Source organism: Camelus bactrianus, chromosome 12, assembly GCF_048773025.1.
Source record: "Camelus bactrianus isolate YW-2024 breed Bactrian camel chromosome 12, ASM4877302v1, whole genome shotgun sequence".
Classification (NCBI taxonomy): domain Eukaryota; kingdom Metazoa; phylum Chordata; class Mammalia; order Artiodactyla; family Camelidae; genus Camelus; species Camelus bactrianus.
In genome coordinates this window covers 64,729,148-64,754,620 of record NC_133550.1, presented here as the reverse complement: position 1 = coordinate 64,754,620, position 25,473 = coordinate 64,729,148, and the positions used below count along the sequence as shown (strand labels likewise).

The 25,473-nt window shown below is 53.7% G+C and overlaps 2 protein-coding genes across 6 annotated transcripts; one reads left to right on the top strand and one right to left on the bottom strand.

Moving 5' to 3' along the window:
• Positions 1-7,278, top strand: RRP7A (ribosomal RNA processing 7 homolog A). Its single transcript, XM_010960205.3, has 7 exons — positions 1-97; positions 1,567-1,709; positions 3,151-3,276; positions 3,958-4,075; positions 4,376-4,473; positions 4,861-5,059; positions 5,747-7,278. Exons 1-7 carry the CDS (start codon positions 25-27, stop codon positions 5,830-5,832), a joined length of 843 nt encoding a protein of 280 aa, XP_010958507.2. The 5' UTR covers positions 1-24; the 3' UTR covers positions 5,833-7,278.
• On the bottom strand, positions 6,221-24,765 carry SERHL2 (serine hydrolase like 2). Of its 5 annotated transcripts, none has more exons than XM_010960202.3 (12): positions 24,662-24,765; positions 23,553-23,702; positions 23,326-23,439; positions 22,896-22,937; positions 22,516-22,535; positions 21,997-22,071; positions 20,456-20,565; positions 19,976-20,055; positions 13,281-13,315; positions 9,034-9,116; positions 7,471-7,567; positions 6,221-6,654 (listed from the first exon to the last, which is right to left on the bottom strand). In XM_010960202.3, the coding sequence occupies exons 1-12, from the start codon at positions 24,663-24,665 to the stop codon at positions 6,535-6,537; spliced, it is 930 nt and encodes a 309-aa protein (XP_010958504.1). In that variant the 5' UTR covers positions 24,666-24,765; the 3' UTR covers positions 6,221-6,534. The 5 variants fall into 5 exon arrangements, with proteins under 5 accessions (XP_010958504.1, XP_045376551.2, XP_045376550.2 ...); XM_045520595.2 differs by lacking the exon at positions 24,662-24,765 and adding an exon at positions 24,378-24,655 and having other exon boundaries at positions 21,997-22,050; XM_045520594.2 differs by lacking the exon at positions 24,662-24,765 and adding an exon at positions 24,378-24,654.
• Between the last annotated feature and the right edge of the window lie 708 nt (positions 24,766-25,473).

The window sequence follows — 25,473 nt, the reverse complement described above, 5'->3', positions numbered from 1 at the left end:
CCCCTGCGGCTTCCGGTCGGCAAGATGGTGGCGCGCAGGAGGAAGCGTGCGGCTGGGACCTCTGAGACGGAGATTCTGAGCCCGCCGGGCTACTCAGGTGAGGGGCTGTAGGACGCAGGGACGTGGGACGGCCAGGCTTCGTCGGAAGGAGGCTCGGGGTCCCCAGGAGCAGCCGCACGGTTGGGCTTGAGCCCCGGGCCCCTCAAGACACACACGGTGCCCTGTTCCTGTCTGGTTCCACTCGCCCGGGACGAGCCTAGTTTGGCCAGCGCTTCCCTTGAGTGAACCCACCTATGTCCGTCTACACTCTCCCCCTAAGGTGCGCCCATCCACTTAGCACCTCTTGGCAATTCGTAGTCCAGCCTTCTTCAGCTCTCACCTGAGCTGTTGTGTGCCCTCCTCACTGGTTCTCCTGCTTCTGTTCCTATCCCTGCCTTCTCTTCTCCACCCAGGTGCCAGAATGTTCTTTCTAAAGTCAAATTTAAATAAGATCTTGCCTCACACGTCCACCTATGTCCCCCTCAATACCCACTGAGCTCCCTCCAGTGGCCAAAGTTAGCACATAAACAAAATCCAAACTGACCTGCGGGGCCCCACATATTCTGGCTTCTGCTAATCTATAGTTCTGTCTTTCTGTTTCTCGGAGACCACAAGCTCTTTACACCCTCGGGATTTTTGTCTTCTTCCTTAGAGTTTGTCAGACAGCACTACCCTGTTACATGGCTTCATGTCATTCTCGTCTAAGCTTTAATGTTACTTCCTCAAAGAGGTGGTCCCGATGGCCTATCTAAAAGCCTCTGCCACCCATCACCCATCACCACTACTCTGTGTTTCCTTCCTAGCTGATACAACTTTGTTACCTGCTTACTTCTTGTTGTCTTCTCCCTTTATCATGTGGGCTTCCTGAGGGCAGGAGTTGCAACTATATCCTCACTGTGCCCTGAAGAAAGTGGTGAGAAAACCCGAGAATAGTCCTTAGCTTTGTTAGGGTTAAAATTGATGGGAATGCCACCGATTATCCAAGTAATCACACAAATGGAGACTTAGAGACCGTGAGAGAAGTTAAGAAGGGGGATCTAACCTGGCAAGTAAGGCTCTCCGGAGGGAGTGAAGTTAAAACTTGAAGAATGGGTGGAGGAACAAGGATTGATGTTTCAGGCTAAGGGAACAGTATGTGTGAGGCCCTGGCTTATTGGGGGAACAGAGAAGGCCAGCGGGGCCAGTGTGTGGCGTGGTGTGGGGAGAACGGTGTGAGAAGTTGCAGAGGGGGTCAGGGTCGCACGGGCCCCTGGCCATGGTAAAGGTTTGAGTGTTCACCCCAAAAGCAGCAGAGGTTGAACTTCTCTCCTTTCGTTCCTCACTTACATTCTCTCTCCCACCAGCTTGAGAGCCTCTCCTGGGCAGATTAGCTATTCATTCACTCTCACAGCCTGCACAGCGCCCTGCACAGGCATTGCCCATGGGAAGGGCTCAGTGGAGGATGGATGGATGGACACACAGGACCAGAAAGGGACAGCCTGAACCTGACTTTCATGCCATCTCTCCCCACCCCGATTTTCCTTCCAGCCATTCCAATCAAGTTTTCTGAAAAGCAGCAGTCTTCTCATTACCTCTACATAAGACAGCACAGAGTTCGAGAAGATACTAAGTCTTCCTGGCCTCAGAAGCGGACCCTTTTTGTCCTCAATGTGCCTCCATACTGCACAGAGGTAAGCTGGTGTCTGGGAGGGAAACTGAGGCTTGGGTGGGGGCTCCAGGCAGAGCTGGGCTCCAACGGGACCCCCCTACCAAATCCTTAGTAGTGAGATGGAAGCAGCTAACTGAAGGCCTGTGGTATCTAGAAGGCTGCCTCTCTTGTGACAGGAAATTGTTTGTGTTGAAGAATTTTTTAATTTGATTTATTTTTTTGTTAATGGAAGTTCTGGGGAATTGAACCCAGGACCTCGTGCATGCTAAGCACGAGCTTTACCACTGAGCTCTACCCCACTTCAACCCAGGAAATAGGCTTTTTAAAGATGTGTTTTAAAAAATGAAATTCTAAGGAGCCCAGAGCTTTTTATATATTATCCATAATTGTTTGAATTACATGTTTTTCCCCTTGATTAGTTACCGTTAAAATACAGCTTAAGTGTCCTATTGCTTAAAGCAGTTGATGCGTAACTGTCTCTGTCTAGTGTAATTCCATACTAAGACGGAGACAGTTGGTCTCAGCCATTTTTTCTTGAGTATTGTGAGTTGTGCTAACGACTTGTGTGATGTGTGACAACATAATCATTGTCTTAAAAATTGATCCATGTTTATAGTAGAAGATAGGAAAAGTAGAAGAAAATAAAATTACCTCTGAATTTACTATCCAGGCATGTCTGTTAATTTTTTTTTCCACAAAACTGTTAAATTTAGTATTTCATTAATTTACAGAAGAGAAACTAAGGGCCTTATTTAGATGAATTTTTTTTTCAAGAAAAGAAATCATTTCTAAGAGAGTCCTCTAACATTAAAGAGAGAAAGAAACAGAGAAGAGGGTGTCATTTTTTAATCATTATTGAAGACTAGTGTATACAGAGAAGGGCCCGGGCCAAAGTGCAGAGCTCACGGCATTTCACAAACTGAACGAACCTGTGAATCAGCACCCAGATCAAGACGCAGAGCATCACCCGTGCCCTAGAAATCCCCTTGTGCCCCTGCACCTACCAAGGATAACCACCATCCTCATTCCAACAGGGTAGATTTTACTCTTTAAATGGCTGATTCAGGTAGTAAAACTTAGTTGGTTGTCTCATAAAATCAGAATACTCAGAAGAAAAGCAAAAATGTCCCCACCTATTCTTGCAATGATTTTTTTAAAAGCTTACAACCCACCCCTACTTTAGGGATCATTCACTCTGAGAAACTGATAGGGAAAGACAGATCTTTCAGCAAGATGGCCTTTCACAGGGAGATATCCCTTTCAAGAACAAACCAAGCACACCTAGGCATATGCCTCCAGCCGGGTCCTCGGCCGTAAAGCCAAAAAGCTTCTACCTGAATTCCATGTCACGTTCCGTCTCCTCCCTCCCGTGTGGCCTGGCCACTGGTCCCCTGGCAGCTCCAGAGGGCCCTGTAGCCGCTCGGGCTGCGCTGCTCACGCTGTGCCTCTTTCCGGCCATGCAGGAGTGCCTGTCCCGCCTCCTCTCCCCCTGCGGCCCTGTGCAGTCTGTGGAGTTACAGGAGAAGCCGGACCTTGCTGAGAGCCCAAAGGAGCCAAAGTCAAGGTTTTTTTACCCCAAGCCAGTTCCGGTAAGCCTCCAGTACTGGGGTCTGCTCGAATGAGGGTGTGGGGTGGGGCTAGGACAATGTCCCCTGTGTGTGAGGGGAAGGTGGCATCAGGGGTGGCAGTGGACTTTCGAGCACTCCCTGTGGTTAGACCAGTCCTGGCCGTGTGTGGTCTAGGAGGGCTGTCATGTAAAAGGCCTCCACTCCTTTCCCAGGTTTGTTAGCTTCCTGTCCGGCTCGCTGTTGTCCTGGGTGAAAGCTCAGAGAGATCTCTGCCCTGAGGGGCCTCCCTGAGCTCCCCTTCTGCTTCCCACACTGAAGTCAATTCTTCTTTAGGCTCAGTGGCCCTGGTCTCATTTCCTTGTGTCCCTTGAGCCCACACCCCCTCCTGTTTAGTGGAGTTTAAACTAGTGTGCACCTCATCTGTCCATCTACTCCTGGCCCAGGGAGAGCAGGCTCTGCACTGAGTCTTTCCCACAACCTGAAGAAAGGCCCCAAGTGTCTCACCTCTCCCTGGTGAAGAAGTGGGATAACTGGGAGGGTGGCCGCCTCACCCCTGGACTCGGGCAACCTCCTGGTTGTCTTCACGTCCAGGAGCAGCCCAGCGTCTCCCCTGTCTGGTGACAAGTTGGGCTGGGGATAGGTGGGAGCCCTTGGGCCAGGCTAGGGGAGGCTCCGGGAACTGACGTCTCTCCTTCCCCCCAGGGGTTCCAGGTGGCCTATGTGGTGTTCCAGAAGCCAGGTGGGGTGTCAGCTGCCCTGGCACTGAAGGGCCCTTTGCTGGTCTCGACAGAGAGTCACCCTGTGAAGAGTGGCATTCACAGTCAGTACCGCGGGCGCCTCCCCGCTGGGTTGGGGAGGGGACCTTTGTGGGGCAGTGTCTGCCGCGTCTACTTGCCCTGAGAACTGCTTGTGGGAGGCCTGAGCGTGGTGCCCGGGGTGAGCAGAGGTGAGGGCCCAGCTTGCCACCACTAGGATCTTCCTCACCACCTGGGCCCTGGCCCACAAGTCTCACCCCTGCAGCCCGTGTGAGAAGAGCCTGGCTGGCCTGCCAGGTCCTGGGCTGGGGCCCTGACAGTCGGGCCTGAGGAATCCCCGTTTCCCTTGCTCCCTTCTCCCTCAGAGTGGATCAGAGACTACGCAGACTCGGTGCCGGACCCCGAGGCCCTGAGGGTGGAAGTGGACACGTTCATGGAGACGTACGACAAGAAGATAGCCGAGGTGGGGCCTTGGCACGGATGTCACTTGTGTGGCCATGGGACAGTGCTGCTATAGGTGTCCTGGTGGCTCCAAGGGGACCCTTCCAGGGGCAGCCTGTTCTGGTCATCATGTAGAGCCCGGATTCCCTCTTCCTCTGCTGAGTCCTGGACCTCCTGTCTGGGTGACACCTAGTCTCTAAATGGCCTGAAGGAACGGACGGTGGAGGGTGGAGGAGGAGGCAGCGTTGGCACGTCACCCCTGCCCCACCTCGGCTGCTAACACCGCGCGGAGGGAGCAGCAGTGCTGGGTGTCCTGGGTGTGGAGGGGAGAGAGGGGCGGCTAGAGGGTTCCAGGGGCGGCAGGGAGGGCCCCAGGTGCCTGCCCATCCCAGGGTCCTGTTCCTTGCAGGAGGAAGCTAAGGCCAAGGAAGAGGAAGGGGTCCCCGATGAGGAGGGCTGGGTGAAGGTGACCCGCCGCGGCCGGCGGCCTGTGCTCCCGCGGACCGAGGCGGCCAGCCTGCGGGTGCTGGAGAAGGAGAGGCGGAAGCGGGCTCGCAAGGAACTGCTCAACTTCTACGCCTGGCAGCACCGCGAGACCAAGATGGAGCGTAAGGGCGCGCCCCAAGACCCTGCCCTGGGTGCCCAGGCCATGGATGAGGCCTGTGGCCGCTGCTGACGCATCACCCAGTCTCACTGCTCTCGTCTGCCTCACTGCTCCTCCCCACACCCTGCCCATCCCTCCTTTCGCGCCTTCACTCTGCTCGCCTCTCCTCTACATTCACCCGACACTGGGCCTCCATCAGCCTTCTCTCCCTCAGGCTCAAGACCCCACACACCTCCCTGACCTGGTCAGAGCCACCGTCTGAATTCTGTGGCTCTCTGGGGTCGAGGCCCTTTGCTTCTTCCCAGCATCCTCTCTGGTCTGACAGCTGCAGTGGGAGGGGCTGGGAGAGGTGTCTCTGGGGGTCTCCCAGCCTCCTCACACCCTTCATCCTTCACCCTGGGGTGTGTGTTGGGAGCGGTGAGGGAGCAAGTGCCTTTTTGCTTTCTCTGTGCCTTTCCTTTGACCTAGTGCATTTTCTGTCTGAAAACTAAGGCAGGCCGGCCTCTCCACTTCAGCCTCCGTCCTTTGACGGGGCTGCAGTCCACACCCGTTTCCCACAGTGGAGGCAAGTGGGGAGGCCGTGCTGAGCTTCCCCAGCGGGGAGTGGGACTGCGGGGAGGGGCGGCGGGGGGCAGCTCCCACAGAGCCAGGTTGTCTGATTGGCCTGTTTCCTGTCCCCCTCCTGCCCCAGATCTAGCGCAGCTGCGCAAGAAGTTTGAGGAGGACAAGCAGAGGATCGAGCTGATGCGGGCCCAGCGCAAATTCCGACCCTACTGAGCCTTACCGGCCGAGGGCGCTGGGGAGAGGGCTGGTGAGCAGGTGGCAGCGTGCGGCCAGCGAGGACACGAGGGTCTGAAACTCTCATCACAGAGGCTATGCCCGGGCCGATGGGCCACCGTGTCAAACAGCCCCAGAGATCTGAGCCTGGGCAGGGTTGGGTGAAAGGCAGTGTCCCCCCCTCGGTTCCTGTACTCGAGCAGTCCTGGGGCCCAGCACCGGCGCAGCCTGCCCAGCACAAGGACTTGGCCTCAGGAAGCCACTGGCCAAGGAAGTGGCTCCTTCCCTCCCCTGAGCTCTGTTCCCAGCCGGTCTCTGGACTTCCCTCTCAGGGCTAAGTGTCTGCTATATTCTCCCCTTTCCCCAGTGGAGAAGCCCCTGCAGGCAGTGAGAATACAAGGGCATTTTATTTTTCATTCAGTTGGGCAGCAAGTAAAGGCCACAAAAGCTGGGTGGGACTGTCCTAGCCCCCCCCCCCAACCCGCTCACAAAACAGATAACCCCCCAAATCCAGACACCGTCTTCCCCTTGCAGTCACAGGTATTAAAGTCAGAATCCTGGCATGTCCTCCTCAACTCTGCCACAAGCTTCTGTGCCAGCCATGCTGGTCTTCAGGATCAGGAAGGCCTGTCCCCACCACGCCTGGCCTGGGCTCAGGAGCTGGGAGTCCCGTGCTAAGCAGGAGGTCTCGTAGCCCCGGGGCTACAGCTGAGCTGGGATCCTCTCCTTGCTCTGTAAGAAGGAGTTGATGACACTGGCCACGAGCTGGGGTTGGTTCATGTGGACGTAGTGATTGCCTGTGACTTCCACAAACTGGAACCGCTGGGGGAGGGAGGGGATGTGTGGTGAGGTGACAGAGGAGGGGGCCGAGGGCATGTTGGTGCTTTCCCGTGCCTACTGCCTCCCGAGATTCCAAGTGTCCCACACCAGGAGCCTTAGCAGTGACTGACCCACAGCTCTGCAGGCCCCAGCCAGTCACTGCACCCTCTGGGTGATTCAGGGCCTGGCCAGTGAGAAAGGCCTGCTGGGGGGGAAAAGCCTAAAGCCCGGGGTTCTAGGCCGTTCGGAGCTGAGGTAATAGAGCTAGATTGGGGAGGGGGCCAGTAGTCAGGGCTACTGGTTCTGATCATCATATAAGGTCCGCTTGGAAAAAGCAGAATGAGCAGCCTTTCAGACTTGCTCCTGCCCAGGAGAGAGGCCGACAAGACAGGAAGGCACGGCCCTCTGGCCAGCCAGCCACAGGGGCTTCCCTTTTGTGACAATGCCAAGTTATCTGCACAGGCCGCAGGGAAGGGTCAAAGTCACATGTCCCAGCCCTCCAACTTGGAGGCCAGCACCTACTGATGGGACTGGTCATCTGTTCCCATTTGGGGCCCTAGGAAATTATGGGGCTGCTGAGTTGGGCTTGGCCTGGGGATATATGAGGACAATAAAACTGGAAGATTCTGCCAATGAAAAATATGTTGATTTACAATTGACCCCAGGTCTCGGACTGACCATAGCAGGGAGTGAGGCCTGGTAGCTCCTGGGGGTCACCTGTTAGACCAGGGCAGGCAGGAAAAGGGGTGGGTGAGGTGTGGAGCCCAGAGCAGCCTGGCACCGCCCCAGGCCCCAGCCACCCGAGCCCTGCGCACCCACCTCTTTCAGGACAGCTCTCAGCATACCGATCTTGAACAGCATGGGTTCTGTGTTGGCATCATTCTCTCTCCTCACATCATGATATCCTTGGGTTGCCCTGGAAAACGGAGGAGGAAGGTTCATCTCGGACCATCTTGCATTCTGCCCCCTCCCTTGGGCTCCAGGCTTTAAGAAAACAGGCCTGGGCTCCCTCTGATTTTCCCACAGCTGGGTCCCTCTGAACCAGATTTAATTCACGTTTGAGTCGTCCATTCCCCACTGGCACTCAGAGCTCACCGCGGCCCCCACAAGCAAAGTGTTTCAGGCTTGTCTCAACAGTCCTGCCCACGGGCACAGCCACCAAATGGCAGAGCTGGGATCTTTTTAACAGCTTTATTGGGATCATTTCAGCCATTTAAAGTGTACAATCCCATGGATTTTTGTACACTCAAGGTTGTGTAACCATCAATCATCAATTTTAGAACATTTATCACCTCAAAAAAAATCCCAAACCTGTAGTTTTCAGACACACACCACACACACAGCTCCCAGTCTTGCATAACCACTGCTCAGCTTTGCCTCTAGAGGTCCCTCTTTGGACTTAAATGTGAATAGAATCACACACTAAGTGGACTTTTGTGAATGGCTTTTTTCAATTAGCATAGTGTTTCCACAGTTCATCCATGTGTGTATCACTGCCTCACTGCACTGTATTGCTGAAAAACAGTCCATTGTGCGGATAAGGCACGTTTTGCTAATCTGTCCGTTGATGGACATTTGGGTTGCCTCCAGCACTATGCACTCTGTTTTGAAGGCTGCTGTATGAGCTGTCAGTACAAGCTGTTGTGTGGACAGGTGCTGGATTCATACCTAGGAGTGGAACTGCGGAGTCATATGGTCACCTGGTAATTTAATGGCTCGAGGAGCTGCCAGACTATTTTCCAAAGTGACTGCATCATTTTACAATCCCACAGCAAAGTGAGGGTTCTGGTTCTCCACATCCTTGCCACACTTCTTATCTCACTTTTAGAGTCTAGCCATCCTAGAGGGTGTGCAGTGTATCTCACTGTGGTTTGGATTTGCACCTCAAGTGCATGCCTTCTAAACCCCTGTGCTCGACACCTGAGACAGATGTGTCCCCGGGAGTCACAGTTCTGCCTCGAGCATGCCATGGTCCAGCGTGGCTGTGGTGGAGTTGGGGGTGGCATCTAAGCTGTGGATGTGGGATCTCGCTGTGCTGTGGGACCCAGGGGCAGTGGATGGCTTCTGGCTGGGGGGTGGGGGAGGGGAGGAAGGCAGATGGAGGAAGTGTAGGCCTGGGGATGCGAGGGGTGCAGGGGCTGGAGGATTTGGTACAGCGAAGGCTAGACTGTAGTGTCTGCCAGCCTCTGCCTTACCCGGGTGTCCCCTCCACGGACACCTGCTGAAGGTGTGGTGTAGTCCTTGCCATTCCCTGCCGCCCAAGCCCTCCCATCGCCCTGCCTTCCACACACCAGCTGCGGGGGTGCTAACCAAGAAAGACGGCAGCGTGACACTGGAGATGCTGGCACTCCCGTCTGTCTGGGGCACTAGGTTCAGACTTACTTGATGAGCAGGACGCGGGCCTGCAGCTTCCTGATGTAGTGCTCAAACAGCTCCTTGCTGACGAAATCTAAGCAATGCTCTATCTGCAGAGACAAAACCATAGAATTCTCACCACAAGGCACCAGCACTGCTGTGGGTGTGAAGACTCATCCTCTTTTAGGGAAAGAGGGGACTCCTTTGGCCATTTAACCCAGGAGCACGCCCCGTGCCCAGGCACATCACCTCCTCAGCAGAGGGCTCTTTAACTCCCTCAGGCCGAAGAGTCGTCCTCCCCCTGCATCTGTCCTTGCTGGGCTCGTGGCTGCCCAGCCAGAGGGCACTTCCCAGAATCCCCTCAGCCAAGGGTCGCCGTACAACTAAGCACAGAGAAGTGACCTGGGCTACTCCTGGGCTTTGATTTTAGGGCTGAGGTGTGGCCCCTCCACACCTCCTGTCCTGTCTCACGCGCTGCCTTGCAGTGCTGCCCAGCCACCCTGGGCCCTGGACTCTGCAAGCAGAGCTCACCCACCTCCACTGACCGTTCCAATGAGGAAGAAATTTGCTAAGCCACCGTGCAGAAAGAGTACACCTTGATGTCCCCACAGCCCCCGCTGGCCTCCATCACAGCCCTGACGTCCCTGTCCTGGGACCACTGAAGAGGTCTGAGTCTGCTGTCCACACGGTAATAACCGTCAGTCACACGTGGCTACTGAGTGCTTGAGAAGGGGCTAGCCCGGCCTGAGATGTGCTGTGGGTATAAACTGCACACTGGATTTTGAAGACTTAGTATGAAAAAGTCACATCAAACATCTCAGTAATTTTTATGTTGATTACGTGCTGCAATGGTAACATCTGGGATACACGGAGCGAGAAAATATTAATAAGGTTGATCTCACTCGCTGCTTTTCGCTCTTTTCAGATGGACTCTGGCCTGCGCTGCTGTAGTCCGAGAAGTCCCCGAGGGCAGGCGCCCCCTACGGATGGGCTCTGTCACATCATGCGCGGTACTCCTGTCCCATTGCGATGCATGGACCGTTCCTGGGAGAGCGCACCCCACAGCTATCTGGTCACAGCCCTGAACACTCACTGTCCTTGTTCTGCCCTGATCCCTCCCAGCCGCTTGCTGCTCCTCAGGCTACAATAACCTCGGGTGCTTTGTCCAGAAACAGGTTCCCTTATCATCCACCAGGCACGTCTGAGGACCCAGACATGCACGTGTGATCTCCCTGGGAGGATCCGAGAGGCCAAGTGCTTGCGCTGCCGCCAGCAGCTCCCGGGAGGTGGCGCCAGGACTCAGGTGGCGCGGACTCCCGGACCGGACTGCCCTCCACCGGACCCGAGCCTTGCTTAACAGGCATCTCCCGCCAGGACGGGGGCTCTATGGCTTGCAGGCTCGGTCAGGCCCTCAACTCAATTATATGCTGGTCCCCACGGCAGAGATTGAGGGATGTCACCTCCACTCATGTCTCCAGACATGAAAATGTCACACAAGCCTGGCTGTGTGCAGTTTCCTCAAAAGCGACAACACAAGGGCATTTCTCCAAGAAAGCCTTTGAGGACGGCTTGCTGGGTGCATACTTTCTCTTTCTGGCTTCTTTTTTCTCATCCTCTCCACCCCTCCTGGGACCTTGTTTTCCTTGTCCACTTTCAGTCCTTGATCTGTATTTCTCCTTTGTAGTTCACACGTAACTGACAGCCAAGTCCACAGACCTGAGTGTCTGCTGCTCGTGGCCTTGGACAGTGAGTGCAGCCGGGCCGCCGTGACCCCAAGGAGGCCTGGAGCTCCGCTGCGCCCGCAGGCTCCCCGGGGCTTCTCTCCGAGCACACCACCTATTCTGACTTCCAGCCCCACAGATCCATCTTGCTTCTTTCTGAACTTCATATACAAAGAATCACACCAGGTGTTGTTCTCTTTTGGTTTTGGCTGCTTTCACTCTGTAAATGTGTGTGGTTTGTTTTCATGCCTGTGTTCCACTGTGTGAATGTATAACATGTGCTCCACTCTACTGCTGAGGGACATTTGGGTGATTCCACTTCGGGGCTACTGAGTAAAGCTGCCAGGAGCATTCCCGTTACATCGTCTGGAGCGCACAGCGCACACTGTTGCTGGGCGTTTATCTGGGAGCGGGATTACTGGGCAGGGAATTTGCATGTTTTGCTTTAGTGGTTCCTGCCAAACAGTTTTCCAAAATGGTTGCGTCAAGGGATACTTGCTCCTGCAGTGTGGGAGAGCCTGGTTGCTCTACCTCTGCATTAAGACTTGGCATTTACTGTCAGGCCTCCCAGTTTCAGCTGTTCTGGACAGGGCGTGGAGGTATCTCACTGGGGCTTTGATTTGCATTGTCCTAATAACTTACGACGTTGAGCACCATTCATGGGCTTACTGACCATCTGGGTGGCTTCTTTCAAGATGTGCGGGGGTGGGCATAGCTCAGTGGTAGAGGGCATGCTTAGCATGCATGAGGTCCTGGGTTCAATTCCCAGTACCTCTATGAAAATAAATAAATAAACCTAATTATGCTCCCTTCACTGAAAAAAATAAAATAGAGAAAGAACAATCTTTTAAAAAACCATTAATACAAAAAAAGAAGTGCCTGCTCACATCTTGTCAGTTGTTAAAAATGAGGTTGTCAGTCTTTAATCTTACTGGTTTGTAGGGGTTCCTTCTACATGCTGGACGTGAGTCCTTTAGCAAACCTATGCATTTAAATGTCTTCTCCTAGTCTGTGGCTTGCCCTTTCCCTCTCTTAAAATTGTCTTTTGATGAATAGAAATTCTAAATTTTAATAAAGCCCTATTTATCAATATTTTCATTAATTCATGATATGTGTGTGTGCTGTTCTACTTAAAATGTATTTGTCTACCTCAAGGTCATAAGGCCATTTCCTCTATTTTCTTCTAGAACATTCACTGTAGTACCTTTCATATTTTATCCATGATCCATCTTGAGTTAATTTTTTGTGCATAGTGTGAGGCAGGGATCTAGGGTCAAACTTCTCCCTCTGGATAACCCACTGCCCAGTCCCCACGGAATTGGGGTGGTGTCTTTACTGTAAGCCAGGTGATCCTTATTCATAATTTTTATAATAACTGAATTCGCAAAGTACTCTACAAATTCCATGCCATCCCAATATAATTTTTAACAGAAGTTTATCATTCTAAACTTCATTTGGAAGTGAAATACACAAGAAGAGCCAAGAAAATGCTTAAAAGAACAAGGAGAACGGACTTGTTCTACTATCAAATCACATCAGTTCCTACCTCCAGGGCCACGGTGAGGATTCCAGGAGCACACATACATGAGGCACTTGGGAGAAGAGTAGGGGCCCCTGCTGTGAGCCCCAGACGCTTCTGACCCGCTCCGACACCTCTCCCAGGGGCAGAGCAAACCCTGGTGCAGCCCTACTCCTGCCAGCGCCATTTGGGACACATGGTAACTTCAGGATCCGCTCCCTTGCCCCAGCCCTTGCCATTAGGAGACTGATGATTCTAAAGAGACAGGATGCCACTTCACACCCACTAGGATGGCTGCAATTTAAAAAACAGAAAATAACAAGTGTTGGTGAGGACGTGGAGAAATTGGAGCCCTCACACTTTGCTGGTGGGATTGTGAAGTGGTGCAGCCACTATGGAAAGCAGGTTGACGGTTTCTCAAAAGGTTAAACATTGGCCTCACATGTGACACAAAAGTCCCACTCTTATGTGTACATCCAAAAGAACTGCAGGCAGGGACTCAAATGGATATCAGTACACCATCGTTCACAGCAGCGTTACTCCCAACAGCCAAGAAGGTGGAAACAACCCAGGTGACCATCCGTGGATGAATGGTACATCCACAGTATTCAGCCATAAAAGGAATGAAATTCTGACACACGCTCTCAAGTGGATGAGCCTTGAAAACAGTATCTAAGTGAAAGAAGCCAGACACAAAAAGCCACATACTGCATGATTCCACCTATATGAGGTCCCTAGAGGAGTCAATTGACAGAGACAGAAAACAGAATGGCGGTTGCCAGGGGCTGGGGGAGGGTGCCTTGGTGTCTAGTGAGTATGGAGGTTTTATTTTGGGGATGATAAAAAATTTGGGGGTGGTGGGTGATGGTTGCACAACATCGTGAATGTATGTATTCAATGCCACTAAGAGGCACACTTATGAATGGTTTTACAATGATAAATATTATGCTATATTTATGTTACTACAATAAAAGAAGAAAAAGAAAGAGGCTGACAGGCAAACTGTGAAGGGGCAGGAAGACGGCGGTACTCACCTTGGCGATCCTCCGGTCTCTGTTCAGCACCAGACCTGGAAGGAAGCACAGAGACGGGGCCTCAGCTCGGCTTCCCCGGGGACCCCAGGCCCTTTCAGCCAGGGCTCATTTCTTCAGCCCGGACCTGCGGGGACCACCCCCAACGTCCTCTTGGGGTTCAGCCAGGGCCACCCCAGAGGGCAGTACAGGATGATGGTGGTGGGAACAGGACCCACCTGGCATTGCAGTCTCATCTCTGAGAACCTTACAATGTTCATTCAGATCTTTACGCACCAGGAGGTACCCAACAGCTAAGAATCGCATCATCACTTGTTGAAGAGAAATTGAGCCAAAAAAGAAAGGTGGGAGGGGTCGAGGCCTGGGTGGTCCCATCTCCACTTGACAGTTCCAACGGGGGCAACCTGGCCTCACCCAGGAGGATGGACACCTGGCAATTCCTGCCTGGACAGTGTCCCTCAGGAAGTGGCCACAGGGCGTCAGGGAGGCACAGACCCTCAGACCCGGCCCAATGCCAGCAGCGCGGAGAGTAGGGGGTCAACCCCACAAACGTGCTGCCCAAGAGAAGTAAGGCGGCCCCCTCCTTCCTACACGTCTTTGCTCAAACACCCCCGTCCCAGCCAGTCCTCTTTGATGACCCCTTTAAACTCACAAACATCTCGCCCGAGCCCCTCCGCCCCCTCTGATTACTTTTCTCCATGACTCCCGCACTTTCTAACAAGCTCTAGTGTCTACCTTCTGCTGCTTCTTTCTTCCGAGAAGCCTTAAGCTTCCCTGAGGACAAGGAGTTTGGTCCATTATTCACAGCTCAGTCCCCAGGCCCGAGAACAAGAATGGAGCCTGCCACACGGCAGGTGCTCAGAAAGCACTTGGTGAGCGAGTGAGTAGATGTTTTCCTCGGGTGTCAGAGAGGGAGTGGCATCAGGGGTGGCCAGGGCTCAGAGGAACAGGTGCTGTTCTCTTCTCTGGCTGGGTGATGGGCACATTACTGCTACTGTGATTACTATTATTAATAATATTATTATTAGTTAAATGTACACATATGCACCAACAGGATTTTGGAGGGGAACTAAACTACTTGGTTCTAGAGTTCATATGGAAAAATAAATCAGAAAAAACAATGTAGCAAGAAAACTGAAAAAGAGCCAGGAAAGGAGACTGCCCTATAGACATTAAGCCCACCGTGGGGCCTCAGTAATCTACCCCATGCAGTGCTGGCAAGTGACAGACAGCCAGACTCACAGAAAGACAGAAACAAGGCCCAGAGATGAGCCAGGACAGACGGGCAGCCAGGGTAGGATGTGGCTGCCCCTTATGCCGGTGAGGGTGCAGACAGGCAGACTTTTATAAAGTGGAATTACAACTGAGGAGCCATCTGGAAAAAGACAAAGGTAGATCCAAACCTCACCCTGTCCTCTAGATCAATCCCCAATGTGTCCAATGTTTAAATGCCAACCGCCCCGAACAGTATCAGAATCAAACACGAGCTTTTAACTATGACTCAACCTGCAAAAGCCATAAAAAAGACCTAATTCAATTACACTAAAAACAATTCTGCATTGCAAGGGGAAATAAATAAAAAACAACAACAAAAAAAAACTCTAAGCAAAACCAAATGACAACCTGGGAAAAAGTATTTGTAATTCAATCTCTCCAACATATGAAAATTTCCTAAAAACTGAGAAAAGACCAGTAACCCATTAGACAGATGGACAAGAGGACAGGAATGTAGTTCTCAGGAAAGAACCAACCAACTAAACAAACAAACAAAAAAACGAGAAATGCAAATTATCGTAAAAAGAAAATACAAATTAAAACCACATTGAGATATAACTTCTCACCCATAAAGTGGACAGAATTCCAACCTAGTGACAGCCGGGCACATAGGCCTTTCATCCAACAAACACAGGCCAGAGTGCTAAGGGACAGCCATGGAGGGCACCTGGCAATGCCTTTGAAACCTAGGACCTCTTGCCAGGGGAGAAATGATATCTCAATGTAGTTTTAATCTGTGTGTGTGTCCACGAACTATATAGGTTGTTAACACTTCCGCAAAGCCAAGAACATGACTATGCAGTGTGGCCTTGCTTGTAACAGCGAAAACTGGAAACACTTAGCGTCCTCTGTAGGGAACTGGTTAAATTGGTGATGACAGTCATACAGGGAACGTTCTGCATCTGTGAAGAAGATGTGACCTAATCTCCAAGATTTATGGTAAGTACAGGTAGCAAGGAGGCTGCAGAACCAGCTCTGCAGTGAGGCCCGGTTGTAAGAGGGAGATGAAGGCATATATTTGCAAGTGTTTGCATTTATCTAAGAAAATACAGGAAGGACGTGAACAAACTTAAACAGGAGGGTATGGAATTTTTAAACCATATGACCTAGCACCTGTTCAAAAAAAGTAATAGTAAATTAAAAAACAAAAATAAATGACAACCAGGCTGGCATCTCTGCCCAGCACTTTGGAAGACCATCAATCCCACGGGGGAGAGGGTTTAAGGGGAGGGGTCCATCAGGGGAGGGACGTTAGGTCTCCCTGCCGGAAAACTGATGTTTGCATACAAAGTGGCTTTCCGAGAAAGAAACAATTATGGAAACATTAAGAGAGCTATTTTCCATAAATAAGTTTCCCCCTTTAATTAGAGATTATGGAACTTTTAGATGATAAATTTAGATGATTAATTGTTGACAGAGGTTCTTAGCCAGGCATTTATGACTCAGATGCTTAGAAGGACCATGCAACTGGAAGACTCTCTGGTTGCCGCACTACTAGATCCTCTCAGCCTCACGAAGCCAAGGCCGAGGCCTCTGGGCCACCTCCGGCTCCTGCCATGACCTCCCTGCACAGATGACTGGATCCGCTGTGTGTGCAGGACTGGGGGTGACCCCTGGGTCCCCTGCCCCAGGCTCACTGCCCTCCTTCTTCCCAGCCTGGGCTTCAGCTGCTCAGAAGACGTGAAAAGACTTAAAAAGAGGTTATCTGGTGGGGGGGTGACCCCCAAGGTATTGGGGTTCCCCCATCATGCTGTTTTCTCTGCCCTGAGGCTTGCTCCTCCCCTCAGCCAAGTCCTCCAGCTCTTCTAAGGCTCCTTCCACCTGACACATCCTGACCTGCCGTGGCCTTCCCACAGCTGGCTGCTTCTGCCTGCCTCCCCTGTGACAGCGATCATTGTGAGGGCAGGAACTGTGTTTCTCAGCCCAGTGGGCCAGCACAGATGTCACTTAAATAATGAGTCCAAATATCAAGTGGCCCTGGCATTTCTGGACTTGAAAGAGACTGGTGTTCAGTACTTTCCTCAGTTAGATTCCAACCCCACAGTCACCAAGCGCCAAAAGCCAGGGGAACAGGGCTTTCGCACCAATTTATCTCATTGAATTCCCTTAACAACCATACAGAGGCAGATGTCAGCATCTCAGCTTTACTGGGAAGGAAGCAAGGAGGGATGAGGCTGGGTCCAGCCCAAGGAGGAGAGGCCTGGCACAGCCAGGAGGGGTGGACTCTGCACCAGCGCCTGGGGCTCCCCCGCGACCTGTGAGTGATGCCCCCTCCAAGGGTTTCAGTCCCGCCCACCTGGAAAAGTTGCATGAAACGCACATTTTATAAGACAATCGTTTTGAATGCAGGACGTATTATCAGAACCCTAGACTCCCTCCTTTCCTGCCATAGCCAATAACTAGAGGCTATAATATTGTGATATTGAGGCTATGATATTGTGAAACATATTTTTTCATCCTGGTCCTTGGCTCCTGGCCAGAGTTTGTAAAAATGTGTCATCTTCTAAAGTGGTAAAAGTGCTCAGAGTATCTTTTAACCTAACAGTTGGTCACTAACGCAGGTTCCTGACACAGAGCTCCTAAATTCCTTGGAATTTCCTGGGTGATAGGAGCATCTTTTGTTCTAATGAGGGGACCCTTGGTGGGCTCTGGGATGGCTTCAGGATGGGGGCTGGTCACCAGAAAGATCAAGCCGTGATTAGAAGCTTAGAACTTTCAGCCCTGCCCCCGATCGTTCAGGAAGAGCAGAGGAGCTAGAGATTCAGTCAATAATCAATCATGGTACGTGACTGAGTCCCCATAAACATCCTTGAACCTGAGAGTTTGGGGAGCTTCTGTGTTGGTGAACACACGGAGCTATTGGGAAGCTGGTACACCACCCGTCTTCTTCTGCTGGGGCCTGCCAAGGTCATGGACTCAAATGCCAACAGAGGCAGGGCAGAGAGGGTACACCACCTGCTCACATGGCCACCGGCTCTCTGCCCAGCTGCTGGTGCCCATGGGGAATGCAGAATGTGTTGCCATTTGTCAAAAGAAACTGGAAATCTCCATTTTTACATAAAACCTTTCTATGCTAAATACAACCAACCTACTGAAAAATCCCCCTCATGCCAAATTTTTGTGTTTAAACTGCACAAGTCAAAACAAATCATGCTTGCAGCCCCAGAACAGCCCAGCTTGTGAAGTGTCTGAGCATCCTCCATGGTAGGCTGGCTGCAAGGGCTGGACACTGACAGAGGGCTGTCCTTGGTCATTTTTCAATTTTAATATATTTTTTTAAATGGAGGTACTGGGGATTGAACCCAGGACCTCATGCATGCTAAGCATGCACTCTACCACTGAACTGTACCCACTCATCCACCCCTATCCTTGGTCATTAACCCCAACCATAGTTGGACTCTCCCTCCCTTATGCCAACACCTCGAGCTTGTTCCCAGGAGGCCTGGGCCAGGGCTGTGATGGGAACGCGGATACGAGGTGGGTCATACAAGAGCTGGCCTCCCTCCTCGCCCTGGCTCACTGCCTCCTGTTTCTCCCACAAGCCGGATGAAGCTCATGTCTCGAAGCCTTTCTTGGAAGCTCACCTGAGTCACTGGGTTCAGAAGTCACCTTCTCCGCGAGGCCAACCCAGACCCTTCTATTTCGAAGAGCAAAGTACAAACTCGGCCCCGCATCCTGACTCCTTCACTGCTGTTTCTGTCAGTGCGCTCTCACCCAACACTTTGCAAAATGCAGGGAGAGGGCCGCACATGAGCCAAGGCGAGCCTGAGGCCACCGGAAGCTGGGCGAGGCAGGGCAGCCTGTCACAGTCCCTCAGTGCTTTGGTCTCGGGCTTCTAGCCTCAAAACTGGGAGAGAATAAATGTCTGCTGTTTAAGCTGCCCTGTCTGTGGGACTTTTTAACAGAAGCCCTAGGAAAGGAATACAGATTTTGGGGGGGTCACTGGATGATGGAGGTGTCCTGCTCCAGAATGGAATGGGGGCTGTGAGGGGGTCTGGGGCCTGAGGGAAAGGGCTCAGGAGGAGCCTGGAGCACCGGCTCCCTCACTGTCCCCCAGCTCGGCTGGGTCTGGGAGCCTGCTTAGTGTCCTTTTAGGTTAACCCCAGGCCTCAAAGGGCCACACTACTGCAGAGGGGCTGGTCGGGACACAAAGACGCAGCCACCTGCCCACTGCCCCAGTACCCTTCCCACCCTCCTCCCTCTTCTCCCCACCCTCTTGACAACTGGCTCAGCGTCTGTGCTCACCGTTTCACGTGACCCCAGCCTGGCCTGATCGGCTTCCCCAGCTTGGTCAGGGACGTGTCTTACTCCAGATTAGCCCACTTCTGCGCCCGGGGCCCCTCAGGCCAGCCATCTGTGCCAGCACATCCAGGACGTCAGACAACCTCCCTTCCCCCCGACAGATCTGCAGGGAGGGGCAAAGGCTCAGAGGCGATAACTAAGGTAGTCCCCCACAGCAGCTCACAAAACCTCCTTAGGCATAGTCCATCTGACCTCACGGTGCACTGGCAATTTCTGGGGGGAAATTACAACACAGCAGATCTCTGACTTCTTCTGAGCAACTGGGAATTCTGGCCATGCTGGACTCGAGTCCCCCACATGATAACCACTGGGAGCGCCGTCTCCGTGCCCAGGCCCCATCACTTCCTGCGGCCTCACCACAGCAGGTGGAGTGATTCCACAACTTGCTCAGTCCCACAGGCACTTGAGTCTTTGATCTTTGCCTCATTTGGCTCCTTATAAACTGAACTCATCCAAGAAGACCAGGGAGTCTGGTGCCGGGGAGGGGCTCGCCCACGACGCCTGAGGCAGCAGAGCCTCCTCCCTGCGCAACTCCTGGGGGAGACATAGCCAGCGAGGGCACTTGTGGGCGGCCGCCCCATGGAGCTATGCCAGCAGGTGCTGCGCCACCAGGATACGGCGGGCGTCTGCTCTTGCCCACCAAGACTCCTACAGCCTCGCTTGGGGATGGGCACAGAGCAGACTTGGGTTTCCTGAATGAAACAAAGTGTAGAAAACACAGGCCTGATGCTGCCCTGAAGCCAAGGTACCACCAACTCCAATTCTCCCTTCTGAAAAACCTCTTCAAAGTCACTAGCCCCGTAGGAGTCCTCAAAGCCTAGTCTTGGACTGGGCACCCACCGCACAAGATCAGCAGAGCAGTATTCAGTCCCAAGACCCCTGATCAAGGTCCCCACAGGACGTGGCTCTCCGGGATGTGCAGTTGCCGTCTGACCCGGCACCTAAGCCTGCTTCTCCTGCTCTAAATAGGATGAGTATAGGGCAGTGGGAGCATTAAATGAACTACTTTTTGCAAAGCACTTAGTATGTCTGGTCCAGAGCAAGCAGTGAAAAAGCTTAGCGATCATCACTTCTCATTAAGAAGTGCCAATAGCAATGGGCTCGGGAAGCGAGTCCCTTACCTGTGGCCACCTGTGTGGTCCCTCTCTGCAGGAGGAGAGCCCCGCACTCCTCTCCCACGTGACTGTTATTCTTCAGGAACCTGAGGGAGACAGAAGGACGCTGGGTGCCTTGGGGCAGGAGATGAAAGGAGAGGAGGGCAGGGAAGGGGAAGCCACCCCTCAAAGGACACGGGCCAGTATAGATGGGGATATTCACATCAGTGGTGTGTATGTGTGTGTGTGTGTAGCAGGGCAGAGAGCATGTGGAGGGATGGGGTGAAGGGCGTGGCTCCAGAGAGGGAAGAATGAAGGCAGGTAAAGTCCCAGCTGGGGCATCTGAGGAGCCCCAGGAGGCCTGCCGCCCGGGGAGCGCAGAGAGAAACAGGCTTGGTGTGGATTTGTAAGTAGGAGACGGAAGCTTCCTCCGTGGGGATTTCCCCCCTCAGTGTCCCCAGCTCCCCCAGGCCTCCGACCCCACCCGTCTCACCCGCCAGCACCCACCCCTGCAGCATCGCCTCCTGGCTGACCACTTTCGAGGGCTTCTTGGAGGCCTCCACCTGCAGCGTGTGCTCTGTGTTTCTCCGCTTGTAGGTCAGCAAGTTCTCTATTTCCTGAGGATTCGTGGGTTCTGCTGGGTGCGCAGGGCTCCTGGCTGCAAAGGGGCCCAGTCCCACCCCCAGCCCCACCCTCCACCCTCAGCTGCACCCCTCTTAGCCCGCGATGCATTCTGACCCAGTGAGGGATCAGGCCCTGCTAGCTAGCCCTGTGATCCGGAGCAAGTTGTCTGCCTCAGCCACACCCAGCCCAGTCCGGTCTGTGGCCGGAGACAGCTGGAGGGATCAGGCTGGATGACGGAGGGGAAAGGAAATCTCCGTCAACTGCCCAGCGCTTGGCCAAGGTGCACTATTAGGGTCCATAAGTCACGGACCATTCAGGGTTGGCAATGCCATCTGTTTTAATTAACGCTATTACTCCACATGGTGGAGAGGAGATGGCAGAGGGGGAACAGTTCCAGGGTTCCAGTGCACCCATTTTCACCCCAGCTCACTCTGGGAACGACCTGGCCCTATCCACAGCCCACTGCCTGGAGCAGCAATGTGAAGTCACGCTCCCACCCATCCTCCAGGGAACGCAGGACACGGAGGACCACTCACCAGAGCCCCCAGGAGGAAGCCCCCAGGAGCACTGTGTCTATGAATTCAGTGGATGACACTGATAAAGAAGGGAGACCGTGGCCACCACAGTCTCAGATCACCGCAGTAACCCACGACTCTTCATTCACACAGTGTGCATTTATTGAGCACTTACTATGTGCCAGGACTGGGCACGTGGTGGTAAAGAGACAGCCATGGTTCTTGCCTATATGGAATTTGTGGTCATTTTATGGACAAGAAAACTGAAACTGATGAAGGAGCTGTGAGAGACCGAGCCCTTGGGAACAGAATGATGGGCTGGCAGAGCTGGAAGGCACTTCCTGAGTCCTCCAGTCCAACCTCCTACATTTACAGGTGAGCAAACTGAGGCCCAGAGAGGAGAGGTGACCTGCCTAGGGTCACACAGCAGATAAACAGCAGAGCCAGGACTCAGATGCAGAGACAGCACTGGTGGTTGTCATGGGTGGTGGTGGAGGGAGGGGTCAGCACTCCTCCCACTAGACCACACTCAGGCCTACTGTGTGCAGTTGTGCAGTGTGTGCACAGCTCAAAGGCACTTGTCTGAGAACAAGTGCGGTGCCTATCAAACTGTGCTCCCCAGAGCTTCCTCAGCCCACTGCTCCTACCCTCTCCCATCCCTGCCACTTCATGATCAAAGCCAGGGCACTCTGCAGATCCCAGGCCACACACAGGGTTTCCAAGGATAACAAAGGTCCCTGCACCCCTTTGCTGCCCACTCCTAGGGTACAAACAGCATAATCCTGTCCTCTGTGGGGGGCCCCGAACCCCCTTATCTAACCTCTGCCACCTCCTCCCGCCTCCCTGGTATCCACTACCTGGGACCTGGGTCTCCCCTAGTGACAGTATGCATGGAAGCCCCCTTCTTACATTAGTGTCCAGAAAAAATGGTGTGGCGTCCAGCAAGATAAGTTTATCCACCATCTCGGGGAAGACACAGGAAAACTATGATGTGGCACAAGAAGGGAAGAATGACTAGAAGAGGAAGAAGGAAAAGGGGTGCAGACTTTTCCCTGGGGACACTAGTGTTTCAGGCTGGGGGGAGGGTACTGGCCGGTAAGAATCTCCTATCCCTTTAGGGCACCTTCCTCTCCCCTCCCCTGACAGTCCACACCCAGCACCAATTTATGCATGATGGCTGGACTCTAGGACTCTCTGTGACAGAAGGGATGGACAATGTTGAAACACTTCCCCAACAGGAACCTCCCTGCAATAATGGTTATCATGGGATCCACAAAGCACGCTGGCACCAGCCCCGAAAACGCTGGCCTGAAACTCCTGCTATGAGGAGGCACTTCTCTTTCCAGGTAACCTCCCCTTCCTCGTCCTACTCTCCCCACCCCACCGGGAGCAGTGGCCAGAGGTGTCACTGCAAAACAATCTACTTACCATTCCACCCACAAGGCCACCTGGGGGACAAAAGAATAGTCAGTTGATATTCCCCAGCTCTCAAAACCCTACTAAAACTCCTTCCCAGGGGGCTGACCCACCCCCAAGTCCAGGGCCTGGCTCCTGTCCCCACCATTACACTTGAGGCTCCCTCCCTAGGGCCAGGTGGCCCCTGGATCAGACCTGACCATTCAAAAGGCCATGTTTTCCTTGTCACATTGGGAGAAGGCCTAAGGCGAAAGGGCCCAAAGGTCAGTGTCTAGTGGACCCCCTCATCTCTCCTTGCGGTGCAAGGGAAAGGCACCTGTGTACCCACTCCTTTCCCTTCCTTGCAGCCCCACCACCTGGGACCAGTTTGGTCCTGGACAAAGTGTACTCACCAAAACTGTGGCCGATGAGGGAAAAACGGCTCCATTTCAGGGCTGAAAGCACAGGGAGCCAGGTCTTGATGGGCCTAGACTCCCTCTGCCCTCCGTCCTGCAGTCCCTGTGCTCTGGAAATCCCTCCCCAGCATCTGGGATGCCCCACTCAGGACACCAGTTTAGGGGGGCCCCAGCTCCACTGCCCCGGTAGAACCCACAGGAGGAAGCGAGCTCTTCTTGGCAGCTTTCTCCAGCTTTCCCAAAGTCACCCAAGAATTGCTGGCAAAACTGGGGCCAGACCCCAAGTCACTCCCAAGCCAGCATTGCCTCCTGGCCACCACACCCCACTCCAAGGATGAGGGGACATCCCAGGGCACCCTACCCCTGGCCCCTAGCGTGCACTTGCACACACATACACAAAAACATACACACTCCATCTCTTACTCACCTGCTGCAACCCTTCGGACCTCACTCACAAAGTTTTGGTGGTAATACGGGAGACCTGGGCTATAATGGGACGAGAGCCCATGACCCCCGAAATCCATGGCAACATAATGAAAGTCTGAGACAGAAGTAAAGGGTAGAGGAAGGCATCTAGGTCAGCCGTCTCCCCCTCCTCATTCTCCTGCAGTCCCGCTGCCTCACCCCTTGGCTTCCCTTCAGCCCCAGGCCCACCTTTCGAAAGAAGAGGGATGAGTCTGTCAAAGGAGTTGGCATTGTCCAGCCAGCCGTGCAGGCAGAGAACTGGGGGGCCCTGCTGGGAGCCCCAGGCTTTGGCGGCGATATGGCCCCAAGGCACAGCTAGCTTCAGCTCTGAGAACTGACCTGAAATAAAAAGTGACCATTCACCAAGCCGAATACAGCACTTCCTGAGCCCCTCCTCTGTGCCCCAATGTGTCCAGGGCATTAGCAGTATCCAGGGGGCTCAGATTCCCGTGCTGCCCCCAGGGGGTTATGGGGAGAGAGCCATATGTGGGTGTGGGGATATTTGGAGAGAAAGGTAAATTGGTCCACTGGGTGAGGAAAACCTTGGGAAGGCTTTGTGGCAGAATTTTCTAGAATAGGTTGGGGGTTGGCTGGGCCTGGGCTCTACCACTTGCTGGCTGTGTGACCTTGAGCAAGTTAGTAAAACAAGTTCTCAGCCTCAGTTTCCTTTTCCGTAAAACTGCAGTAAACAGAGTAATAACAATGGCCAACACCGTCTAAGCCTTCACTGAGGGCCAGATGGGGTGGTCCGACACCCCACACCCTCAGTAAGATGGATCACTATCGCCCTCCCTCCGCCAACCCAGACGCTGAGGCACAGGGAGGTGCAGTCCGTGCCCAAGGTCACACAGGGAGAACAGGCAAAGCAAGGATTCAGCACAGGCGGCAGGACCCCAGGCCGCGGCCCTGACCACCTAGCACTACTTGTCCCTGTCCTGCTCGGGTCAGGGCTGCTTCCTCCACCGCTCAGTGCTAAACTTTCCACCCTGCGTGCCCTCCCGCTGGGCCTGAGACCTGCGTGCCCCCAAACTCCCAGAGCTTGCTTCTCTAACTTGGGGCTCCCGGAATCCTGCGAGGCCACATGCAGCAGGTTCCTGGAGACCGCACCCTCCAGCCGGCCAGTGAGGCTTGGCATGGTCCCCGGGATGCTGAAGGACTTGCTACAGCCAGGAGAGCGGCGCACCCCCCTCCACCCACTTCCCCTCCGCGGTCCCAAGTAGGGAGCTGGGCGGGTGGAAGCGCACGCGAGGCCTCCCCATCCCACTAGGTCTAAGGGGCCCGGGACCAGGAATCTTCACCCATCGCTCGCCTCCGCAGTCTCCCGGCGGTGGTCACTCCAGCCCGGTTAATCTCTCCAGGTCCCGCCCCATCTCCCCAGGTCCCGCCCCTCGCCCGCCGGCCCCGCCCCCTGCCCCTCCGCTCGCCGCCAAAGTCTTCCGGGCAGCAGGCTGGGTCTCAGCGGCAGTGGAATCCGGTCCTCAGTTCTGGCCGGACGGGACCTTCCGCTCTGGAGACTTGCGCTAGGAAACCCCAGTACCCTCCCGGCGCAGGCTGTGAGCAGAACGCCCGGCGGCTGTGGCCAAAGGACCTCCCAAATCCCGGGCTACACAGGGGGCGGTGACACGTGGGCGGCGGTACCCTGACGTTTGGACAGTCCCCATGGCCACCCTTGCCCCTGTGGGGGACCAGGAGCTGGTGAAGGCCCAGGGAGCAGCCACAGCGGGCAGGGCACCTGGTGAGTGTGGGATCCCCAGACATCTGGCAGATTCCTGCTCCAAGTTCCCTCAGGCACCTGGCTGCTGCCCTTTGAATATAACAAAGAACATTCCTTTCGCGATAGGAAGGAAGCGGGCAGAGCACAGCCATTCAAGAAACAACAGCAATTAACATCAAGGCCTAAGATGGTCGGAGATTTGACTTCCAGACCTTGAGAACTTGAGCTTCCTTATAGGTTCATTGTAATCTATTAACATGGTAAGTGGCTCTCCCACAGGTGCCGAGATAGTTCCAAAGCTGAACATAAAAGGTCAAAAAGTGGGCAGTGGCCCAGTTCCTGGGAATCCGATCCCCTTCCCCAAAGTAGTTGGAATAATCCTCCCACTTGTAAGCA

What these genes read in the sequence shown, in the direction of transcription:
- SERHL2 (XM_045520594.2), bottom strand. Translation starts at nt 24,498, where the DNA reads ATGCCAAGCCTCACTGGCCGGCTGGAGGGTGCGGTCTCCAGGAACCTG. An exon ending in CCTCATCGGCCACAGTTTTG is followed by an intron (nt 22,536 to 22,895) that starts GTGAGTACACTT and finishes TTTGTCCCCCAG; the next exon opens with GTGGCCTTGTGGGTGGAATG. An exon ending in GAGACCGGAGGATCGCCAAG is followed by an intron (nt 9,117 to 13,280) that starts GTGAGTACCGCC and finishes TTGTCTCTGCAG; the next exon opens with ATAGAGCATTGCTTAGATTT.
- RRP7A (XM_010960205.3), top strand. Translation starts at nt 25, where the DNA reads ATGGTGGCGCGCAGGAGGAAGCGTGCGGCTGGGACCTCTGAGACGGAG. An exon ending in GAGCCCGCCGGGCTACTCAG is followed by an intron (nt 98 to 1,566) that starts GTGAGGGGCTGT and finishes TTTTCCTTCCAG; the next exon opens with CCATTCCAATCAAGTTTTCT. An exon ending in TGCCTCCATACTGCACAGAG is followed by an intron (nt 1,710 to 3,150) that starts GTAAGCTGGTGT and finishes CCGGCCATGCAG; the next exon opens with GAGTGCCTGTCCCGCCTCCT.